Consider the following 20,977-nt stretch of genomic DNA (forward strand, 5'->3'; position numbering starts at 1 on the left):
GAAGATAAACTCCATATGGAGTGTCTTTGCTGCCCATCCTCCTCTCTGAAGTAAATCAGTGCTGCCAGGAGCAGACATGTCTAACTGTTCATAAAGTCTAAATTTTTAAAACATTTTAAATGCCATATTCTGTAGGTCTTTGAAGTGTTTGAAGATTACCTATTTATCTGAAATATATCTATGTATACTTAGAAAACTTAACTAACATGTCTACAAGTTTGACTATCATAGAAGACTATTAACCTATATTTTTTAATTATCCATTATAATTTAAATGAGTTACATAAACATAATACCTCCAATGAGAGTAGAAATATATAGTATAGTATAACAAAATTAACTTTAAATTTGTATCAATAAACTAAAATCCATAGCAATGTAAAACATTTTAAACAAGTTGCTCTTTAAAAGTAGATTCAATAAGCTACCCTTTTATCCAATCATATCTATATCCCCTTTTTTTCTTTAGAAAGAGACTGCATTTATAATCAACCTGTTTTAAACAAAAATATTGGTTTTTATCTGTCCCACACCAGAGGGCTCTTCTGATATGGGACATAAGAATCTCTTAACCTTTTCTTTTAGGAATATATTTGGGTTTAGAGAAGGAGTGAGCTAATTCCATCTCCAAAGCCAGCTTGGTATATTTGGGAATTTGGGCATAGCTTCTCTTACTACTTCCTTCTGGAGGGGGGTGCTGTATCTTGTGGGGACACAAAGAAAATTTTAGGATTATGGAGTAGTCTGTGAGGGTGTATCATCTGAGCCAGTTGCCTTGAAACCATTCTGGATGTCAGATCATCTGGGCCATGGTGTTATTGGAGACCATTCAGGGGGTCTTGGCTGGTCAAACCTGATGTATCTTAATCTGTAACAAATCCATAGCCTCTGGCTTTCTGTAGAAACAAAAGCAGAGCCCCCTTTCTAAAGCAACATATCCTTAGATCCAAATTTTGAAGTCAAGGTACCTATAAAATATACATATTGGCTTAACTCAACAGCTTTTATGATCAAATGTTTTTTGTAGTTAAAAATCTCAAAGACAACACAGTCCAGATTCTCTGTGTAATATCCATCTTTACGTGGTTTATTTTTTATACTACCTTTACTGTCTCTTTAAAGACTTTATTTTTAAAAACTATCTATTTCTTTATATAACTGTATATATTTCTTTTTCTCTCTCTTTTAAGCCTATGTACATTTTTACACACATTGTAAAGCATTTAAAGTCTTGTTCCATCTGAATCTGTCTTATTGTGAATCTATTATTTTAAACTGCAGCATTACTAAGGCTAAAATAGCAGCTTTGGCTGGTGGCTATACCCACCTCAGCTTCCCAACATGGAGGTGGTATGTTTACCGCCAGCTCTGGGAGCAATCAACTCTTAGAAACAGTGGTCCTAGAGGTCCCCAGAAATCCACAATGATATATCCTCTGTAGACTGCTGGCAATGGTCAAGAGAAAGCCTGATCTGACCTAGTCTGGTGATCAGATGACTAAACACCCTAACAGTCATCTTGGAACTCTCATCCAATAATGAGATACCTGATGGAAGTGGATGTAGAGATCCTCAGCCAGGCCCCAGGTGGAGCTCCAGGTGTCCAACTGTCAAGAAAGAGGAGGGACTGCAAGAGCACGAATTGTTGAATCCAAGATTGCAAAAAGCACAGGGACAAATAGCCAATAGAAAGAAAGCACATGAATTGTGAACCAATGGCTGTGGAGCCCCCAGCTAGATCAGGCCCTCTAGATAAGTGAGACAATTGAATAGCTTGAACTGTTTGGGAGGCACCCAGGCTGTGGGACCCAAACCTGTCCTTAGTGCATGAGCTGGCTGTTTGGAACCTTGGGCTTACACAGGGACACATGCTCAGCCTGGAAGGAGGGGACAGGACCTGCCTGTACGGAATCCACCAGGTTTAAATGAATCCCCAGGGGTTTCTTGGTCCTGGAGGACATGGGAATGGAGGGGAGGGGCTGGGGGAAGGTGGGGGGGGGGGTTGGAGGGGGAAGGACAGGGGAACCCATGGCTGATGTATAAAATTAAAACACATAATTAATAAAAGAAAGAAACAGTGGTCCTATGCTTCTATCTAAGCAGCGTGTAGCCCAGAAACCTCTTTAATGTTTTTTTAAATTAGCAAAGACTAGATCCACCATGCAGCATAATGTACTGCTTGTAGTTGCCTCATTCCCGCCAGACTGCCAGTCAAATGTGCATGCCAGGAACCCGCCATAGTAGCTCAAATCTGCAGGCTGCCGCTAACTTGAGAGAGACAACTAGGAAGCTGTTTTTAGCTCCATTTTAGTTTTTTGGTTTTTTTTTTTTTATTTTTTTTTAGGTTTTAGGTGGAAACTCTTGCCCCACGTTGGGCACCATTTGTAGCTGGAGTTTTCTCCAGTTCTGCCTGGCCCACAGTCAAGACAAATCTCTCTTTTACCTGCCAGTCCCACAGCTGCTCAGACCCAACCAAGTAAACATACAGAGACTTATGATGCTTATAGACTGTATGGCTGTGGCAGGCTTCTTGTTATCTAATTCTTCTATCTTAAATTAACCCTTTTCTATTAATCTAAAAGTTACCATGTGGCTCATGGATTACCAGTATCTTAACATCTTCTCATGGCAGCAGCTGGCAGCATCTCTCTGCCTCAGCCTTCTACCTCCCTGAATTCTTCTCTTCCTTGTCCCACCTACCCTATCCTTCCTGCCAATCAGAGTTTCATTTGTCAATCAATCATCTACAGCATGGGAGTAAAAACATTAGAATAAAGCTGTAGGAAATGAAGAGAAAGGTAGCCCGTCCTTTGACACACAAAGCAGGTATACAGAGCAGAATGATGAGCGAATCATTCTAGCACCTTGAAGATTTGAGCTATAAAAATAGCTGTTAACTGATTAGCAGCTGGCCAAAATTGCTAGATACTAGTTTGCATTTATAGATGCAAAGGACTTTTTAAAGGCCAGCCAGAGTGCTTACATATGAAGAACCTTGCTCGTCCACAGATGATTTCCCACCTGTGTCCATGCCCTTCTTGGTACCTGCTGTAGGCACCTCCCGGTGGTTTGTAGAAATCAATTGTGCTGGTTAGTCACAGTTTCTGTGGTGGTTCAGGAAAGTCCTGTATTTCTTCTCTCTCTCATAACTCCTGTCTGAGTACGAAGGTCTGCATGTTCTGCATGTTCTGCAATTACACAACCTCAGACCAGCTCAGCTAACATGATAGGGCTTTGTCATGAGATGAACAGAAAGGGAAATTTTCCAAATCTCCCTTTAAAAAAAAAAGAAGTGCAAGCTTTATGTGTGTTTCATGGCTGATGTGAAAGCTACAGTGACTGACCACCAGTTAGATTTGGTGTGGAAGCTGTACATCAAACTCAACTGAATTCTACTGTCACTGACTGGAATGAATGAAGTGATGTCTTCAGACAACCTCCTCTCTCCTGCGCCAGCTCTCTCCCTTGCTTGTTGGTTACTCTGTGATTATTCAGGCTCCTCCTCTTTATCACACACTGACACACAGGGAGGACCCTGCTCCTTCTGACTCTCACATTCCGTCCTGCTCATGCTTAACAAATATTTGCCAGCTGTCTAGCCCTTGGTAGACAGTGCATTTCTCAGCACAGAAAATAAATTGAAAATCAGAGCCCCCCCCCCCCAAAGAATAGCTAAAAGTTTCAATTAGAACTTGAGGAAAATTTTGAGAAAAGTTGTCCTGAAAAAAGACATTCTATTCTCCCAAAAAATAGAGAGTATGGATTATTATGTGAAATTGTAGAAATATCAGCACTGAACACGGATTGTAGCTGGATTCCCAGGCAAGATAGTCAATTGCTTTCGTAAACATTGCACATTTTTCTGTTAATGTCTTGGGATGTCTGTCTCTGTTACAAGTTGATGATCTGTAAGTCCTTTTGAATTTCTACACCTCTGATATCCTTTGTTTATTTTTCAGTAATGGAGAAAATATATGCAGATGCACTCCCTCTGACTACGAATTCCCCAGAAAAGCAAGAGATTGTCTGCATTTTTGGAACAGGGGATTTTGGAAAATCCCTGGGATTTAAAATGCTTCACTGTGGTTATTCTGTTGTTTTTGGGAGTCGAAATCCCCAGGTGTCTAGCCTTCTGCCCAGGGGAGCAGAGGTTTTGAGCTATTCCGATGCTGCATCAAAGTCTGACATCATAATCCTGGCCATGCACAGAGAGCATTATGAGAGCCTCACAGAACTGGTTGACTCTCTCAATGGAAAAATATTGGTAGATGTCAGCAACAACCGTAAAATCAATCAGTATCCAGAATCGAACGCTGAATACCTTGCTCAGTTGGTGCCAGGAGCCCATGTGGTCAAAGCATTTAACACCATCTCAGCCTGGGCCCTCCAGTCAGGAACACTGGATGCAAGTCGGCAGGTAAGATTAAATGAACTTGCATTCAGCCTTTTATTTTATTTTATTTTTAATTTAATTTAATTTAATTTTGGTTTTTTGAGACAGGGTTTCTCTGTGTAGCTTTGCACCTTTCCTGGAACTCACTCTGTAGCCCAGGCTGGCCTCAAACTCACAGAGATCCACCTGGCTCTGCCTCCCGAGTGCTGGGATTAAAGGCATGTGCCACCACCGCCTGGCTCATTCACCATTAAAGGTGAATGTCTTAATATGTACTTACCTGAATACAATTCCAAAATAAAATCCCCAGTAAATATTTCATTTTCTAATATGTTCTAAGGACAACTTTATTGGAGTTGATTGAGAAATATAGCCTATTGTGGCTCATGTGAGCCTTGACTTTTATTAATAGTTTGATGGAACCAAATGATGTCCCAATCTGGAGTCCTCCTGCCCATACTGGGAACTGACAGCTTGTTGACTCTTTTTCCTTTTAGGTGAAACTAGGTCCATTTCTGCCTCTGAGATTACCCATAGTTGTTCATAAGTGACGTAGCACCCACACTCAGAAGAAAGAGATGACTCATGCTGCAGCAAACTTTATCTTATAGCAGCACTGTGTGCCTAAAATCACCTTTAACTAAAAAGCATGGTCTTTTCATGCTCCAGCACACACATGCAAGTTCAAAACCTCATCTTGCTAGATGTGTTGATTCTATATCTCTGTTTTGAAAATAGTCCATTGGTATGTTATTGTTCTTCATGATACTTATATAAAAATAAATATGGAACTAATTATTTTCACTCAGGTGTTTGTCTGTGGAAATGATAGCAAAGCCAAGCACAGAGTGATGGACATTGCTCGTACTCTTGGACTCACTCCCTTGGATCAAGGATCTCTGGTGGCAGCGAATGAAATTGAGAACTACCCTCTGCAGCTGTTCCCGATGTGGAGGCTTCCTTTCTACTTGTCCTCTGTGCTGTGCGTCTTCTTCTTTGTGTACTGTGCTGTACGGGAAGTGATATACCCCTATGTGAATGGGAAGACGGACGCCACATTCCGTCTGGTTATTTCCATCCCGAACCGTGTCTTTCCTATAACAGCACTGATCCTGCTTGCTTTGGTATACCTCCCTGGTGTTCTCGCTGCCATCCTGCAGCTCTACCGAGGTACAAAGTACCGCCGCTTCCCAAACTGGCTCGACCACTGGATGCTTTGCAGAAAGCAGCTGGGCTTGGTAGCTCTGGGATTTGCCTTCCTTCATGTCATCTACACACTTGTGATTCCTATCCGTTACTATGTACGATGGAGACTGAGAAACGGAACCATTACACAGGTAAGTTTCTTCTCCTCTGTGTTTCTCTACTCCTTAACTCAATCTTGCTCTACCACAACCCACTTCACAACTGCAGAACATTGCTCCCCAAAGTTTGTTTTCTTTATTTTTTTTTGAATGGGGTGTTTGTTTGTTTGGTTGCTTTGGTTGAGGCAGTTTATGATTTAGGGCTAGCTGGCCTCAATCTTATGATTTTCCTGCCTCCACCTCCCAAGGGCTGGGATTAAAGACAGGAATTGTCACACCTACCCAGCATCTTCATTTTTTTAAAAGTATCAAGAATCAGAAACATTACCCCTGGGCTTGCAAATGAATCCAATTGTGATCAGATAGAACTACTGAGAATAAAAGTTAGATTCCAAACTCACTGGGCTCTACAGCTATAATTCTGGGCTCACAGGGACACTGACCAACTTGTAGGTTTGGGACTCAAGAGTTCCTTTGGGTAAGAACCAATAAGCACAAACTCTTAGGTTTCTACTTTCTGGTTTTATGTATATTTCTTTCTTTTTGAAGTCTAAACCACTGCCTACTAAGTGTGGAGTCTGCCCAAACATGTGCCACAGAAGTACGATTTCACAAAAGGGTGCTTAGAAATCCATTTTTGCTTGACTTGTGAGAAGTTGTCCTCAATAACCAGAAAACTATACAACACTGAAAAAATATCAAATACTATCTTATGAATACTCAAAGACAAAATCAACTCAAGTAGTCTCTCAGCATTTACAGCTGGAACGCTACAGTCTGCTCTGGTTGAGAAATTAATGGTCTTGATATATCTTGCTACAGTCTCAAAGGCTATGGAAGTTTCTGAGTAAGGGTCACATTACATAGCCCGATTCTTCTCACACTGTGAATGCTGTGTTACGTCATAATCATCATGAAAGACTCAAACTCTCTCTCTCTCTCTCTCTCTCTCTCTCTCTCTCTCTCTCTCTCTCTGGTGTGTGTGTGTGTGTGTGTGTGTGTGTGTGTGTGTGTGTGTGTGTAAGAGAGAGAAACGGAGAGAGAGTATAAAACCAAGTTTTGATGTGATTGTTTGAGAACACTGCTTTGTTTGAGAAACATAAAGCCATGTGCTAAAGAAAGTTAAAACACATATTGGTTTTGTTTTAAGATATATAGGGCAAATTAAACCTCCCTAAGTGACTCCTAGAAACAAGAACTATAACAAAATCACAGAAGAACTAATTACCTTTTCTGCTCAAAACATTCAAGTATGTTTTTCCAAAACTGTTCCTAAGTGATCAATAAGAAATGATACACAATTTGCTTTGTGAACGTAATGTGTGTAGAGGTGTGTTCAGTCCCCCTAAAAGGGTGAGGTGTATGGAGCATCCATTTTAATTGTTTGTAACTTTTCATAGGCCCTGGCTAATAAAGACAGCCCATTTAGTACCTCTACTGCCTGGCTTAATGATTCCTACTTGGCGCTGGGAATCCTGGGATTTTTTCTCTTTCTTCTCTTGGGAATCACTTCATTGCCATCAGTAAGCAACTTGGTCAACTGGAGAGAGTTCAGGTTTGTCCAGGTAAGTGATTCAAATGTAAATGTCTTGATATTGCAGAATGAATATAGCTTTTTACAGTCTGGTTTATTCTCTCATCAGGCGTGATTTTTCATTTGGCTCCCTTACATCCCCACTCATCTCATTGACTGTTCACTTCAAAGAATGAGTTGAGACACTGACAGGCAGACTCTGTAAGGCTTTCATTTTCTTAGGACATCTTGCCAAGATTCCTCACTACCCACCCCCAGAGCCACCACTGAGACTATAGAGCAAAGAGCACCAAAAAAAACTATTAACTATGTGTGGGGGTACCAGGTAGAAAGTGAAAAAGAACCCAGAGACAAAATTTTACCTTCTGAATTTAACCTTACATTCCAGACTCACTGCTAAGAAAAAGCTTAAAACTTCAAACAAAATTTAATAAATACCATCACCCTAGACTTACTCATGGTCTATATGAGAGAAATTATTTTTTTCCTCATATCAACCACCAGACACCTCATTAAAGGTAGTAACTATTCCTGGAGGCCAGTAATCCTCACAGTACCTATGATCACAAACAAAAGAGCCACAGAAGCATCACTAGGGAACTTTTTGGGCCCCAAGCCCCAAGCACTACCCAAGCTGAGCAACCAGAAGCTCTGGAGGTGGAACCCAGCAGTTTGTTTGAACAGGCCCCGCAGATAATTCCCATGCATGCTCACTACGGCCATTAATAACTGGAATTAGATTTGGTTATCAAATCCTGCCATTTCTGCTAGGGGCCAAATGTAGACAAATTAAAAGAATTCAGACAGAAAAGAAAAACCGAGCTTCAGAATTCCAGAGCCACAGTTTAGGAATTGTTCTTCGCTGTGGTAGAAATCAGCTAGCATGTGGTTTTGACCAGTAACAGCGAAGAATGCAGAGCTTGTGGAAGTCATTTGTTTCTGTCCCTGATAAGACCACCAATAAAAGGATTTTCCTCTGTGAATCAAAACATTGCATGCATGTCTTCTAACTTAAAAGAATTTACTCCTAGGATGTTTTTTTATCAAGCCAGGTGAAGATAAAATTAGCATGTCATCAATAAACAAATATTTTTATATTTTAATAAAATATTTACCATCCTGAAGAAGATTATAGTTTCTCCTAAACCTAGCAGAGTCCTAAATATTATAATAGTATCATGTGTTTGTGGCTGTTGACAAGTAAACTCATTGGCATGCAGTAGTTCACTTTAAGATGAGGATGACATTAACACCCATGTTTTTGTTTTCTGTTTATAGTCCAAACTGGGTTATCTGACCCTGGTCTTGTGTACGGCCCACACTTTGGTGTATGGTGGAAAGAGATTCCTCAGCCCTTCGATACTAAGGTGGAGCCTTCCCTCAGCCTACATCTTAGCCCTCGTGGTCCCTTGCACGGTGCTGGTGATGAAGTTCATCCTCATACTGCCGTGCATAGACAAGACCCTCACACGAATCCGACAGGGCTGGGAAAGGAACACACAGCACTCCAAATCAGCACTGAATGGAAAATCAGATATTTAAAACAAAGTTGAATTTGCAGAGATTCCTGAACTATCATAGCGAATGTTAGAGACTATATCCAGTTAAGAAAGCATTCCCTCTTGTCATGGTCTCGGGTTTATCTTCACAGGAGGAAGAGATCAACACCCACTGCCTCATCTTAGGTAGTGACTCACTGCAGGCCTCTCTCACTTCCTTTCCCAGGAACCCCAGGGCTACCATCATGATTAGGTTTGTAGTTTCATACTGTGAAACTTCTGAATTATGGGCATGCATGATGCAATGTTTTTCAAAGTGCTGGAAGAGTGTATGCAACTTCCTTCTCTATTTCAAGGGCTGAGACAAGTATAAAAAAAAAAAAAAGGAACACTGGTGGTCATCCTAAAGGTGTTGCTTGGTGTGCGTAAAGAAGAGGCCCACATGAAGTAAAAGGAACAAGGCTTTGTCTTTTGTAGAGAGTGGTGATCATAAGTGTTGTCATACTGATCTGGTGGTTTTGGTTTGGGTGTAGTGCTGAGCATCAAACCTAGGGCCTTATGCATGCTATGCAAATGCTATGTTACTGAGCTATACATGAGCCCTGTCATAGTGAATATGTAGCCATATGTACCCCTTTGCTTTTGTTTTTATCAATTTTATCAAAATCCCCACTTACTGTGGGGAAAGATTTTATAACACAACAAAAATATTTCCGCTGGTTTAAAGTAGCCATTCCTTGTGTATATAGAAATCTATGTCATTCTTTCTCTACAAGGAGAGGGTTGAGGAAGTCTGAGTAAGAGTGGAAAGATCTACTGGATGTTTTTCAGTGTGCAATAAGCAAGGGAAGGATTGGTAATAGCCTTGTACAAAAATGTCAAATAAGCCAAAACTGTAGCTGATAAGCTAAGCAAATACTATAAAGATTCCCTATGCTCTTGTGTATTATTTAGGCATTATGGTATGCATTATATATTCTAAATACTGTTCAATATTAAGTACCTGTATATTCTAGTATAAAGATAAAGCTTCCAAAATCTGTCTTTGTTATAATTTTGAGAGGTAAAGTCTTAAAGAAATCATCTGAAACTGTTGGTGAGACAAAAGCATAGCTGAGAAAATTGTGGAATGCTGGGAAGAGCAGCAGCTGATGGGAGGCAGCCAGCTCTGACTTCCTGTGTGCATAGTGCCTTTCCCAAGGTGACCTTTAGCAGGCTTAGCATTCCTAGCTCTAGCCTGGAGCTAAAAGGAGATTTTTGCACAATCTTCCCACGTGTCACTGAAATAACTAAAAGGCATTGGGTTTGACATTTTTCTGCCTAATCTATAAAGGCTGTTTATTTTTCATTTCGTTGGCTTTTATTATCACATATCATACATGATTTTATACATTGCTCACAATCCAGAGTTTTTTAATATAAAGCTTATATTATATGAAAATGGACATTTCTTTTACTATTGCTCTAATGAAACATGTAGACTATATTCAGTTTTTACTAAAATGAAAATTGTGGTAATGTCTTTGTACTAACAATATATCTCTATGTTTTCAATTATTTCCTCAGAATATTTTAAGTGTTTATAATATAAAATTAAAGACTATTTGATAACATTTTCTGTATTGCTATTCTGATGTGACTTTCTCAATCCCCTTACACACCACTACAGGCATGAAATTTTACTTCATTTTGTGTTTTTTCATAAAGCTATAAAGATATGAAGGATATGCTCCTGTACATTACCTCTGATGAGCCCATGCAAGGATACCAAGAACTGAAGAACTCTGGGCAGAGCCAGGGAATGGGAGACAGGCCCTGGAACATCAGGGAAGGTGGAAAGAAACATGGTCAATCCCGCTTGTTGCAGAGAATAACCAATTGTGCCAGGGCTGACCAGAGCATTGGCTAAATAAAGCCAAGGCCCTGTCAGTTTGGTCTAGGGAGGCATTTGGAGTCAATCATATTCCCATTTCAGTAAGGGCCATAAAACAATAAAATAAAATAAAATAGAAAATGCCACACCCAACTCAAGTACATAGAATGAAAATGTACTGTACTTTTTGTAATCTTTTGGAGATTGTCTATCCAGGTACTTAACACAAGTAGTCACTGAGCCTGAAATCAAAGAGAGCCCCAGTGGCTTGGGCACAATAGTTTTGGCTATGACTACAAAGGTTCCCTGGGCCACCAGGAAAAAGCCACTGTTCTTACTGTTCTTTCAGCTCTCTCTCCTTCCAACACCATCCCCCCCCCCCCCCCCCCCCCCCCCCCACCCCCGGCTCAAAACTGAACAAATCTGACCATGTGAACCCGTGGAGGGAATGAAGTTAGGTCAGATGGCGATGGGGGTTTGGAGAGAACTGTGTTTCTTTCAGCAGAATTGTTCTACATAAAAATGTTACCCTGAGAAGGTATAAAGGACTGTATGTAGCTAGAGTCTCAGCATTTGGGAGGTAGAGGCAGGAGGATCAAGAGTTCAGATCAGTTGGGAAGAAAATGGAAAAGAGGACGTCTTATCTTTTAAAGCACGTAAGACTAAGAAAAATGAAATTCTCCTTTATCAAGACAGAATGAAAGATTAACATGAAAATACAGCCACATAATCTCCCCTAGGAAAAGACAAAACCCCATCCATGTCACTGCTCATTAAAGAAGGAGGGGGTGAGAACTCAAGGTCGGCCTAGCCTGCATGTCACCTTGTCTTTAAGAAAAGAAGCCAAAATAAATAAATAAAAGAAGAAAAATTACACCGAGCTCTTTTCTGCTCGACCGTTTCCTGTGTTCCAGGAAAAAATTCTTATCAAATTCAGACACTTATTTTATACGGTTTTATATGTCATTGGAAGAAGTCACAATTGCATAAACATGTACTCATTAAACATTATAAAATATTTCCAGTTTTATTTAGTTCTGGTTTTGCCTTATCAGCATTCCAAAGAATATAACTGAAAGATTTTGAACCACAGTAGTTACAGCTTCTGGAACTAAAACTACTTGCCTTCTAGGATAAGGCAAAGGAGAGGTGGGCATGGGTTTGAAGCTGATGCATGGATCTGCAGCTTCATGCAGTACATGCAGTTCATTTCAACACCCCACAGGAGCATCACTGTAACCCACAGAGGCACTGGCTGGCTAGCTCGAAGGAAAATTATTTTATCCTTCCATGGATTTCTGTGAGAATTAGAAAAAGATGTTTACATTCTCCAGGCAGATGCCACCGGAACAGGACAGGGACTTCACGTTGGATTCAGAGAAGACCCAGCATTAAATGCCTTGAACGATGCACAACTGGAGCTTTCAAAACTGGCAAGGACAGGGCTGGGAACCTCTGGGAACCTAGACACAAATGCAGCAGCCCCAAGATGAAGCCCATTTCAATTAGAAATTTATCAAAAGCTTTTACTACGGCTACAGCTCAGGGAATCACAAAAGAGCTGTGATAATGATGAACTCGTATAACACGGTGAACCTCTTGAGTTTAAAAGATTCTGGACACCATCTGAAAATCCCAGAGGATGGAGGTCAAGGTGCTTTATTCAGAGGTCATGGTTTTCAATCTCTTGGCACAGCCATTGTCCCCTGGCCACCACACACACATGCCAAGAGTGCCAATAATATACTGATAGGGTCCTATTCTGATTCTCTATAACAAAGATTGCAGTCTAGAAAAGGCCTCCACACCTCCAAAGACATGTTTGGTAGAATTTAGGAGAAGAGATGAGTTACTACCTCTCCTGCAGCTCAAGCCGAGACCCTGATCTATCAAGACTTGAGGAAGCTCCTTGGGGAAGCATCTAGGGGGTTAGACAGAAAGAAAGTGTGGAGAAGCAGGAAGGCAGCCGAGACTGAAACATCCAGTACCGCTTCCTGCTCCAGGGAAACCTTGAAAAGTGTTGTGTGATGTTTACCGAATAATATTGTGAGCAAAGTCTCCAATGTTAAGGCATTTATTTTCTTATTTAGTCCATATAACGATTCTATGAAATACTCTAATTATCACTGCTTTACAGAAACTCTCTGAGCCTTGGCTACATTCACACAGCTAGCAAGGGGCAGAGTTCCATCACCAACCAGGACCCAGGGCAGAACTCTCTCAACACCATGCTGACCTCCCAAATCTCCTCAAAACTCCACAAATTAGGTTGCAGATCCCTAGCAACTCTTCTGAGATGTTTCGGGTTGGGGTTTTATTTTCTTATTACAGTTTTATGTATTCATTTTGGGGACAGCACCCACATAACTGGTAAGGGTGGAGGCCAGAGGACAACTTGAGAGTAGATTTTTCTCCTTCCACCAGGTGGGGCTAAGGGTATTGAACTCAGGTCCTCGAGCTTAGTGGCAAGCACTTTACCTACTGAACCATCTTCCAAGCCCCTGAAATGTCTTTTTAGATGTGAAATTCACTGAGATTTTAAGCAGTCCTAACTGTGCCATCTCCAAGTGTCTTTGTGTGACCTTCAAGACATCCTACCAGGTTTCAGTAATGTACAAACTGTAAGTTTTTTCCTGCAATGCAGCCACCAGTTGGTCCCCACCCCAACTCCATCTATGGGTTTCCAGAGCACCACAAGGGGCTTGGAACAGCAGGAGATGGAGGAGCCACTGAGGACCGTGATCCTCCTCTCCAGGGGCCTGAAGGCAGTGCTCCCCCACTCCCAGCCCTCCACCCCACTCCACCCCCACCCCTGGCACCCCGTGCCCATTATTGCCCTGTGCTTTGTGCTGAATGATCCTGTTTGTTCCTGAGACTTCGTGACCTATGAAGGAAATTTGATAATGCTTCTGGTTTAATATTTTAATGCTTGTTAAGGAAGCTGAGCGTTAACAGTGAGACTGGGAGGGAAGCTTTAGTCAGACTCCCTGGAACTTCCGAAGGCCAGCCTCTTGGTTTTGTGCAGACGAAGAGCTGTTTACTGTGTCAAGGGCTTCAGAACGGCAACAGCCAGAACCAAACTTGCCCCACGCTTTCGAAGTGCGACGAAGCTTTGAAAGATCTCAGCGGTGCACGGGGTTTGGTTACAGTATAAAGAGCAGCAGCCTGCCTGCACCTGGTCGCCCAGGCAGAGCCGCAGGTCTGCGGATCATAGGATCCTCTGGAGTCAACAGCCTGCCCTGCAGATGTAAACCTCCGTGAGGAGGGGTACTGAAGCGCCACCAGGAGGAAACCATACCTATCTGGGCCCCTTGGACAGTTTCCAGAAAGTTCTCATTTGTAGCTAACCAATTTTCCTATCTGTGCTTCTATCCATTGTTCTCGGTGTTACTGTTTAAGAGGAAGGCAGTGTTTCATTGCCTTATTTTTTCTCCAGATCTCACAGATTGATATGTCTGTAAAACAAAAAACTCCCACACTTAAATACTATGGCAACATCAAATTTCCATTAAAAGTTCCAAACTGTTTCTGTCTTAGTAACAATCACTTCACAAAGCAAAGCGATCTGCAAGACAGCGGCCAGCGCGGCTCGCTTTCTCCAGGAAGCCTCTCCCAGACAAGGACTTGGTGGAAAGGGTTTATTCTGGAAGTGAAATAAATCATCAAGTGCTGGGAAGAGGGCACAAAAGAGACAGAGCAGGGAAGGGATAAGGCTTCAGGAACCCAGCGCTGCCAGGAAACTCTCGGAGAGTAACCCACAGCTGCCTCCACAGAGGGCAGATGGTCTACCAGATCCTGAGTTATCCTTGAGTGAGACAAGCTTTCAGAGCATTAACTTCCCAGGACTTCTGCATTTCCCCCATTCTCATGGTACAAGCCATGGTCGGGAGAAACAGCCGAAGGAAACAGGTTCTACTCACGTATTCAAACTGTAGAGGTGAACAGATTTGTCCCGGAAGCTGGTGCGGCCTAAAATTTTTCACCCAAAATGTCATCTTCCAGTAAAGAATGGTGCAGAGGTGTGAATGAGATCCAAGGAGGGGGCAGTGTTGTGGTTCTTTCATGATGCCTGAAGACAATATTGCCCTGTAAATTGCCAGTGCCTACCATACAGATGGGCAAAACTCCAAACGTTTGAGTACACAATGCATGTTGAGGGTGGGGGACATTTATCCTGATGCACTCACTGATCTTGGCCATGCAAATGAGGGGCTCCCTGGTGAAGAAAACCTGGGCAACATATTTAGAAATTAAAAATGCATGTTGGGCGGTGGTGGCGCGAGCCTTTAATCCCAATACTCGGGAGGCAGAGCCAGGAGGATCTCTGGGAGTTGGAGGACAGCCTGGTCTACAAAGCGAGTTCCAGGAAAGGTGCAAAGCTACACAGAGAAACCCTGTCTGGAAAAAAAGATTGAAAGAAAGAAAGAAAGAAGGAAGGAAGGAAGGAAGGAAGGAAGGAAGGAAGGAAGGAAGGAAGGAAGGAAGGAAGGAAAGAAAAGAAAGAAATTAAAAATGCACGATAAGTTTTGACCCCAGAGACCTACTCCTGAGAACTTATCACACAGATATTCTTGCAAGCTTAGAGATGAAAATAGGTATTGCTCTTTTCATGAATGAGAATGTTGTAAATGCAGAACATGAACAGCAATGCATGTTTTTTTCTGTGGGTCTAGCTAAGCAAACTGTGGTGGTTTTTCACCAGACAGTACTCAAAACAGCTATTCGAAACAAATGAGAGGCTTTAAAAAAATACTTACTTGGAAATGTATCCAAAAATATACATTATGTTTATTTACTTTTTTGGTTTACTTTTGGCTATTTTATTTATATTATTTAATTTTTGAACTTGAGGTCCCTTTGAGACATGAGAGGATACACACAAGACACAATTTAACATAATAATCTAGAATTCAAAAGAGAAATAAAAACTTAGGAATTTGGGGGCTCCATACCAATATGTCCCCTTTTAAATGGTAAACAAGGCAAAGCCAAATCGAAGCAGGACAGGATTGGGTGGTTCTGTTTTGGGTGACTAGTGGGTTAAACATACAAGACTTGGACCAACAGATCACCCAAGAGTTAGCAACTGAGTTTAAAATGTGTGGAACTATCCTGAGGTTAACCTTCATCGCCTACTTGATGGAAACTAGATCAATTCAGGAGAAAGTTCCGGGCATGCCTACGAGGAATTACCTAGTTTAAATTAATTAAAATGAAAAGATCCATTCCCTGTGGTTGGTATCATTCCATGGGCTGGAGACCTGGGTGAATAAACATAAGAAAACAAGAGAAACAGCAGTGTTTACCCTTCTCTGCTTCCAGACTCTGGCTCCCACGTCTTCCCCACCTTGACTTGATGGAGACAGTACCCCCACCTGTGAGCCATTCTTTCCTTAAGTTGCTCTCATCAGGACTCTGTCACAGGAACAGGACTCAGAACTAATACAGAAATCCTTGTTTAACCGGTGGGTGTGAACTAAAGTAACGTGAGATATGGTGTTTGTCACATCCCTTTTTTTCTTTCCTTTCTTCTTCTTTTTTTTTTTTTGCTTTGTTTTGTTTTGTTGTTTTTTCCTTTTATTGAAAATAGATCCTTTTCTCATACACTATTTCCCCTCCCGATACTCCTCTCAGTCCCTCCCCACCTCTCCTCCACCCCAGATCCACTCTCTTTCTGTCTCTCATCAGAAAAGAACAGACTTCCAAGAGATAACAACCAAATACGGCAAAATAAAATAGAAGATGAAGAAAAACTATCACACTGAAGTTGGACATGGCAACTCAGCGGGAGGAAAAGAGTCCCAAGAACAAACACGAGTCAGAGACCCATTTGTTCTCACAGTCAGGAATCCCACAAAAATACTAAGCTAATAGCTGTAATGTATATGCAGAGGACCCGGTCCACACCCCCATGGTCCTGGGCTTGCTGTTCGGTTTCTGTGAGCTCACATGAGCCTTGCTAGTTGACTCAGAGGCCTTGTTCTCCTGACGTCCTCCACCCCCTCTGGTTCTCACAGTCTTTCTGCCTCCTCTTCCATAGACCTCCCTGAGCTCTGAGGGAAGTAATTTGATGGAGACCTTCCATTGAGCTGAATGTTTGAAGCACTCTCTCTCTTTGTATGTAATGTCTGATTGTGAGTCTTGGTATCTATTCCCTTCTGCTTAAGGAGGAAATCTCTCTGGTGATGACTGGATAAGGTACTAATTTATGAGTATAATTGAATACATATATATATGAAGGTACTGCCTATGAAGCTGAGAGATAAGTCAGCCTGGAGTCTGCCTGAGGGTCTAGCATCAGGTGCTGTCAGAGGTCCTGACTGTGCCTCGCCAATGAGGGGTGACCACACAACGTCACCAGATCGGGACACATCCGGGGGCTGGGAGAAGGGCATATAAGGCTCTGCCCATTGCTGAATATATGAGTCTGCTGCTTGCCTTTACCTGACTCCCGGTGTCTATGCCGATGACGCCATGCCTTCTCACCCTCTCACTTGAGGAAACCGTTTGGACCCAGCAACATCTGGTACCTGAACAGGGTCTGGTCGTCCCCCCCAACCCAGCCCACCCCCACGCCCGTGCTTATTTGTGGCACTGGACAGTGCCCCCAAGATGCTGTGTTTTGGTGAGAAAGCCCCTCAGTGTTGTGTGTTTTCAGTCCCTTCAGCAGATAAGTGTTGACACCCCCTTTCTTTCCTCCTTCTGTATTATCTGTCATGTTTGTCTGCCTGTCCAGTTAGGAAGGCACATTTTTTTGTGTCTCAGTTTGCCCTGCACCTCTACATAAGGGCTGATCCTCTAAGAGGCTTGGCTCCCTAACAGCATTCCTCATGCACAGACACTGTGTGGACATACAGCTGTGGCCTAAAAAAATACCATGGAAGTTTCCCACTAAGTATAAAACACAAAGGTCTAACACAATTTCCCCCCCTGTTGACTACCATCTGCTCTCTGAAAGTGCTGTTCACTTGCTGCCTCCCTCTATAAAATGGGTAACCTCTTTATCACCTCAGCCTCTTCCATGTCTGATCTCTCTACGGCATGATGAGGAGGAGGTAGACAGTTCAGGCCCCATGAAACCTGCTGAGGAGAGTGATAATTACATGTAATCTACGCGCATGCGTGGAGCACACACAGGAGTCCCTGTACGCATGCGCGGCCCAACCTTTAAAAAGCCGGCGCCACCTTGCATGACTCTCTCAGGCCCTCAGTCTCTCTCCTCCTCCTCCTCCCCCCCCCTCTCCCCCTTATCTCCTCACCCACGTGTGTTTCACCCAGGCCTGTCACCTCTATCCACTTCAATAAAACTCTCCCGTGGTCTTGTCGTGTTCGGGACGTGTTTCTAGCGCCAAATAACTAACATTTTGGTGCCGTGCAAAAACGGGCACTTCCTGGCACTCTGTGCCTGGAAACCCGGGAAACCGGGACGAAAACTGCGCTACAAACACCGGGAACTCTGCTCCGTTCGTGACAGATCACTCCATTTGCCTGGTCGCACAAATCCGCATGCAACACCACTACTGATTGGTGAGTTTTCCCCTTTTTTGGCCAGCGTAAACGGTTTCCTGAATCCGTGAGATCGACTGACCGTTGAGCATCTGGCGCCTCACTGGTTATTCTTGAGACCGGGGGAACCCCCCAGCCACGGCCTTTACTGGCCACGGCTGGCCCCCATCGCGGGCCGGATTTCCAGCCACTTCCCACGTCTGCAGCTTGAGATATTTCGCGAAGGGACCACCACCGTCAGGTGCGTTCCGGGGGTCGTGTGAAGCCAACACGGTCTTCGCACCCGATGGGGTGGCTGACCGTGAGAGGCTCCTGGGGAGGCCTTCCTTCACTCGACCAGGCCCCCGCTTATCGGCTGATGAGCTGATAAGGCGGCTTGTGCCCGAACAGATCCACGTTCGATATTTGGGGACGCCCAAAATCGGACCTCTAGATCACGTTTTGTTTTTTTTAATTTTTAATTTTTTGCCTCTCCGCTGCGGACATGGGAAATAAGGCTTCCAACTCGATCAGCCCTACTTACAGATTCCTAAGCTTATCCGTCTCTGTACTGAGAGATGGCCCAAGTATGCTTTAAAAAATAACAAAAAATCCCAATCTTTTACCGGAGTTATCTAATTCTGACCAGCGAACAGGCAAATGGAAAGAGTTGCTCTTTATCTTAGCTTTCTCTCTCTCTAAAAGCTCTAAAAAGGTAACCATGGCTTGTGATTCTTCCGCCAACCAGCACGCACCTCCTGCTGGCCGCCGCGGGTGGTGGCCAGCCATGAGAAGCGCGGCTTTCCATTATTGATACCACCACGATTTTTTCACAGTGAGTCTGCTGTTCTAATGGCTGAAATCTAAGCTATATGTTTGTGGCGGACAATCCCGGGGGTTGTCCAGGCTGTGCTGGCATTGGCAGGCACATTTTTGCTCGGAGCAAAAATGGCGTCTGGGGTCTACTGGGTGGATCCACAGCAGCACAGTCGCAGCTCCTCCCATCCCTTGACGAAAGTGGGGGACTTTAGCTGAGCTTAGATCTTACTTCATTCTCAGGACGCCTGAGTTGAAGTCTGATCCCAGTTTGTTATTTTAATTTTTTATTTTCCACTCAGTTACAGCCATGGGACAGAGGGCAGATACCACCCACTTACATTGGCGGATGGGGCGGTACCGGTAAATCTGGCCCCTTAACAGCTTTGCGGTACCGGTAAACCTGACCGCATAACAGTGTGGCAGGTACTTCAGCCAGCAAACGGGAAAATAAGAATTGCTTCATCTCCAAACTTTCTGCTAAGGCTCTAAACCCTTTCCTTTCCCACAAGGCGTCTGCCACGTGTAACCTCTGTCTGATTTTCGCGCCATTGGTGGGCAGGCTCAAATGCGCGGGCTTGAGCGGTTTCTAAGACTTGCCCTAACTAACTCCACCCACTCATTCTCAAACTGCCTTGAGAACCACAGACGGGTCTAAAAGTAGCTGAGATCTAAACAATTAAGTTTACAATAATCGGGATGGCTCCTAAGCCAAAAGGAATCAGCTTATAGCCTCAAGCAAGTCTTCCAAAGGATCGGTTTACAGTCTGCCTACTGGCAGATCTTTCCAAAAGCTGTCCTTAAGCCACCAATCGTCAGGAAAAATTCAGGACATAGAGTAAAATCCATCTCTTGTTCCCGGCTAAAAGTTAAGTATCTGGAGAACAAGCCTCCTGACCCCACGGGCAAAAGAGTCATCTGTGGCATTTAAGGTGTGTCAGGAAAGAAAAGCCTGAAAACAAAATTGCCAAATGCTGGCACTCGCTGACCCCTGAAAGCTGTTGGGTCCCTGTTTTAAATGAAAAAGGCCATGGGCTAGTGAATGCCCTGCCCATCAACAGCCTTGTCCTTGTGCTGCCTAGAAAGACAACCAGTCAGCTGACTGCCCCCAGGCGCCAAGACACATGGGTACAGCAAGCTAAGACCTCCAGCAAACCTAGGCTTGGCTACAGACACAGCAGGGAACCCAGAACTCAGCAGGGAAGTGATCAGTTTCATTCCTTCTGGACACCAGAGCCATTGACTCAGTCCTGGGAGTTTTAGGATGTCACTCCTCCTTTCTATTGTCGGGAACAGGACAGCCTTACTTACCTCACCAGATTTAATTGTACTTTCAGAGTTACTTAATGAAAAAGATTTCCAACTAAGATAAGAGCTCATTGTCTCACTTTAAGGTTACCGCCTGTGTTTCTCATGTGCATACAGACAGGGCCATGATCTTTGCCTTGTACCTAATTAAAAAAATAAGTTCTCTTCTACTCTCAAGCTCCAGAGGACACCAGGATCCACTGCCTTGTCACCAATTCCAGAGGAATTTCCCAACTAGAGCCACATAGAGCCGGAGGCAAAAGGGACCGTCGAAATATCCAGGCAGTAAGGTTATAACAGTTTGTCACTGTTCAATACTCAGTAACTGATCACCTGTGTTTCCCAAACGCTAAACTAGCAAAACAAACAGGTGCCTTAAATAAACCACCTCAAATGAGGCTTGTCTCAGGTAAAAAAAACCAACCAGAGTACTTAAACATCACAGCCACCCGTAACATGTCTCCAACCAGACAGACCAGATCTACCTCAGATAAATGTCTTGTCTCCATCTGGACAGGCCAGATCTACCTCAGATAAATGTCAACTCCAAAAACAAAATAATAATGAATCTTTTGTCTAAGCTTTTTATGTCACCAGTGTTTTGTCAGATAGAAGGTTCCCAGCACACCATGGAGGACGGACAGCTGCAGGATCTCATCCTAGGATCAGCCACACCATGGAGGATGGACACAGCTACAGGATTTCATCCCAGAACTTCAGGAGACGGCTTCCCCATCTCCCCCCCAAAACCAATCAACGTCCATCA

The 20,977-nt window shown here is 43.2% G+C and overlaps 1 protein-coding gene across 1 annotated transcript; it reads left to right on the forward strand.

Annotated features, from left to right (window-relative positions):
* The first annotated feature begins 3,960 nt into the window (after window positions 1-3,960).
* On the forward strand, window positions 3,961-9,077 carry Steap4 (STEAP4 metalloreductase). Its single transcript, XM_036180220.1, has 4 exons — window positions 3,961-4,416; window positions 5,202-5,729; window positions 7,097-7,261; window positions 8,509-9,077. Exons 1-4 carry the CDS (start codon window positions 3,961-3,963, stop codon window positions 8,770-8,772), a joined length of 1,413 nt encoding a protein of 470 aa, XP_036036113.1. The 3' UTR covers window positions 8,773-9,077.
* The last annotated feature ends 11,900 nt before the right edge of the window (window positions 9,078-20,977 follow it).

The sequence above is a fragment of the Onychomys torridus genome, chromosome 3 (assembly GCF_903995425.1).
Source record: "Onychomys torridus chromosome 3, mOncTor1.1, whole genome shotgun sequence".
Taxonomy (NCBI): Eukaryota; Metazoa; Chordata; class Mammalia; order Rodentia; family Cricetidae; genus Onychomys; species Onychomys torridus.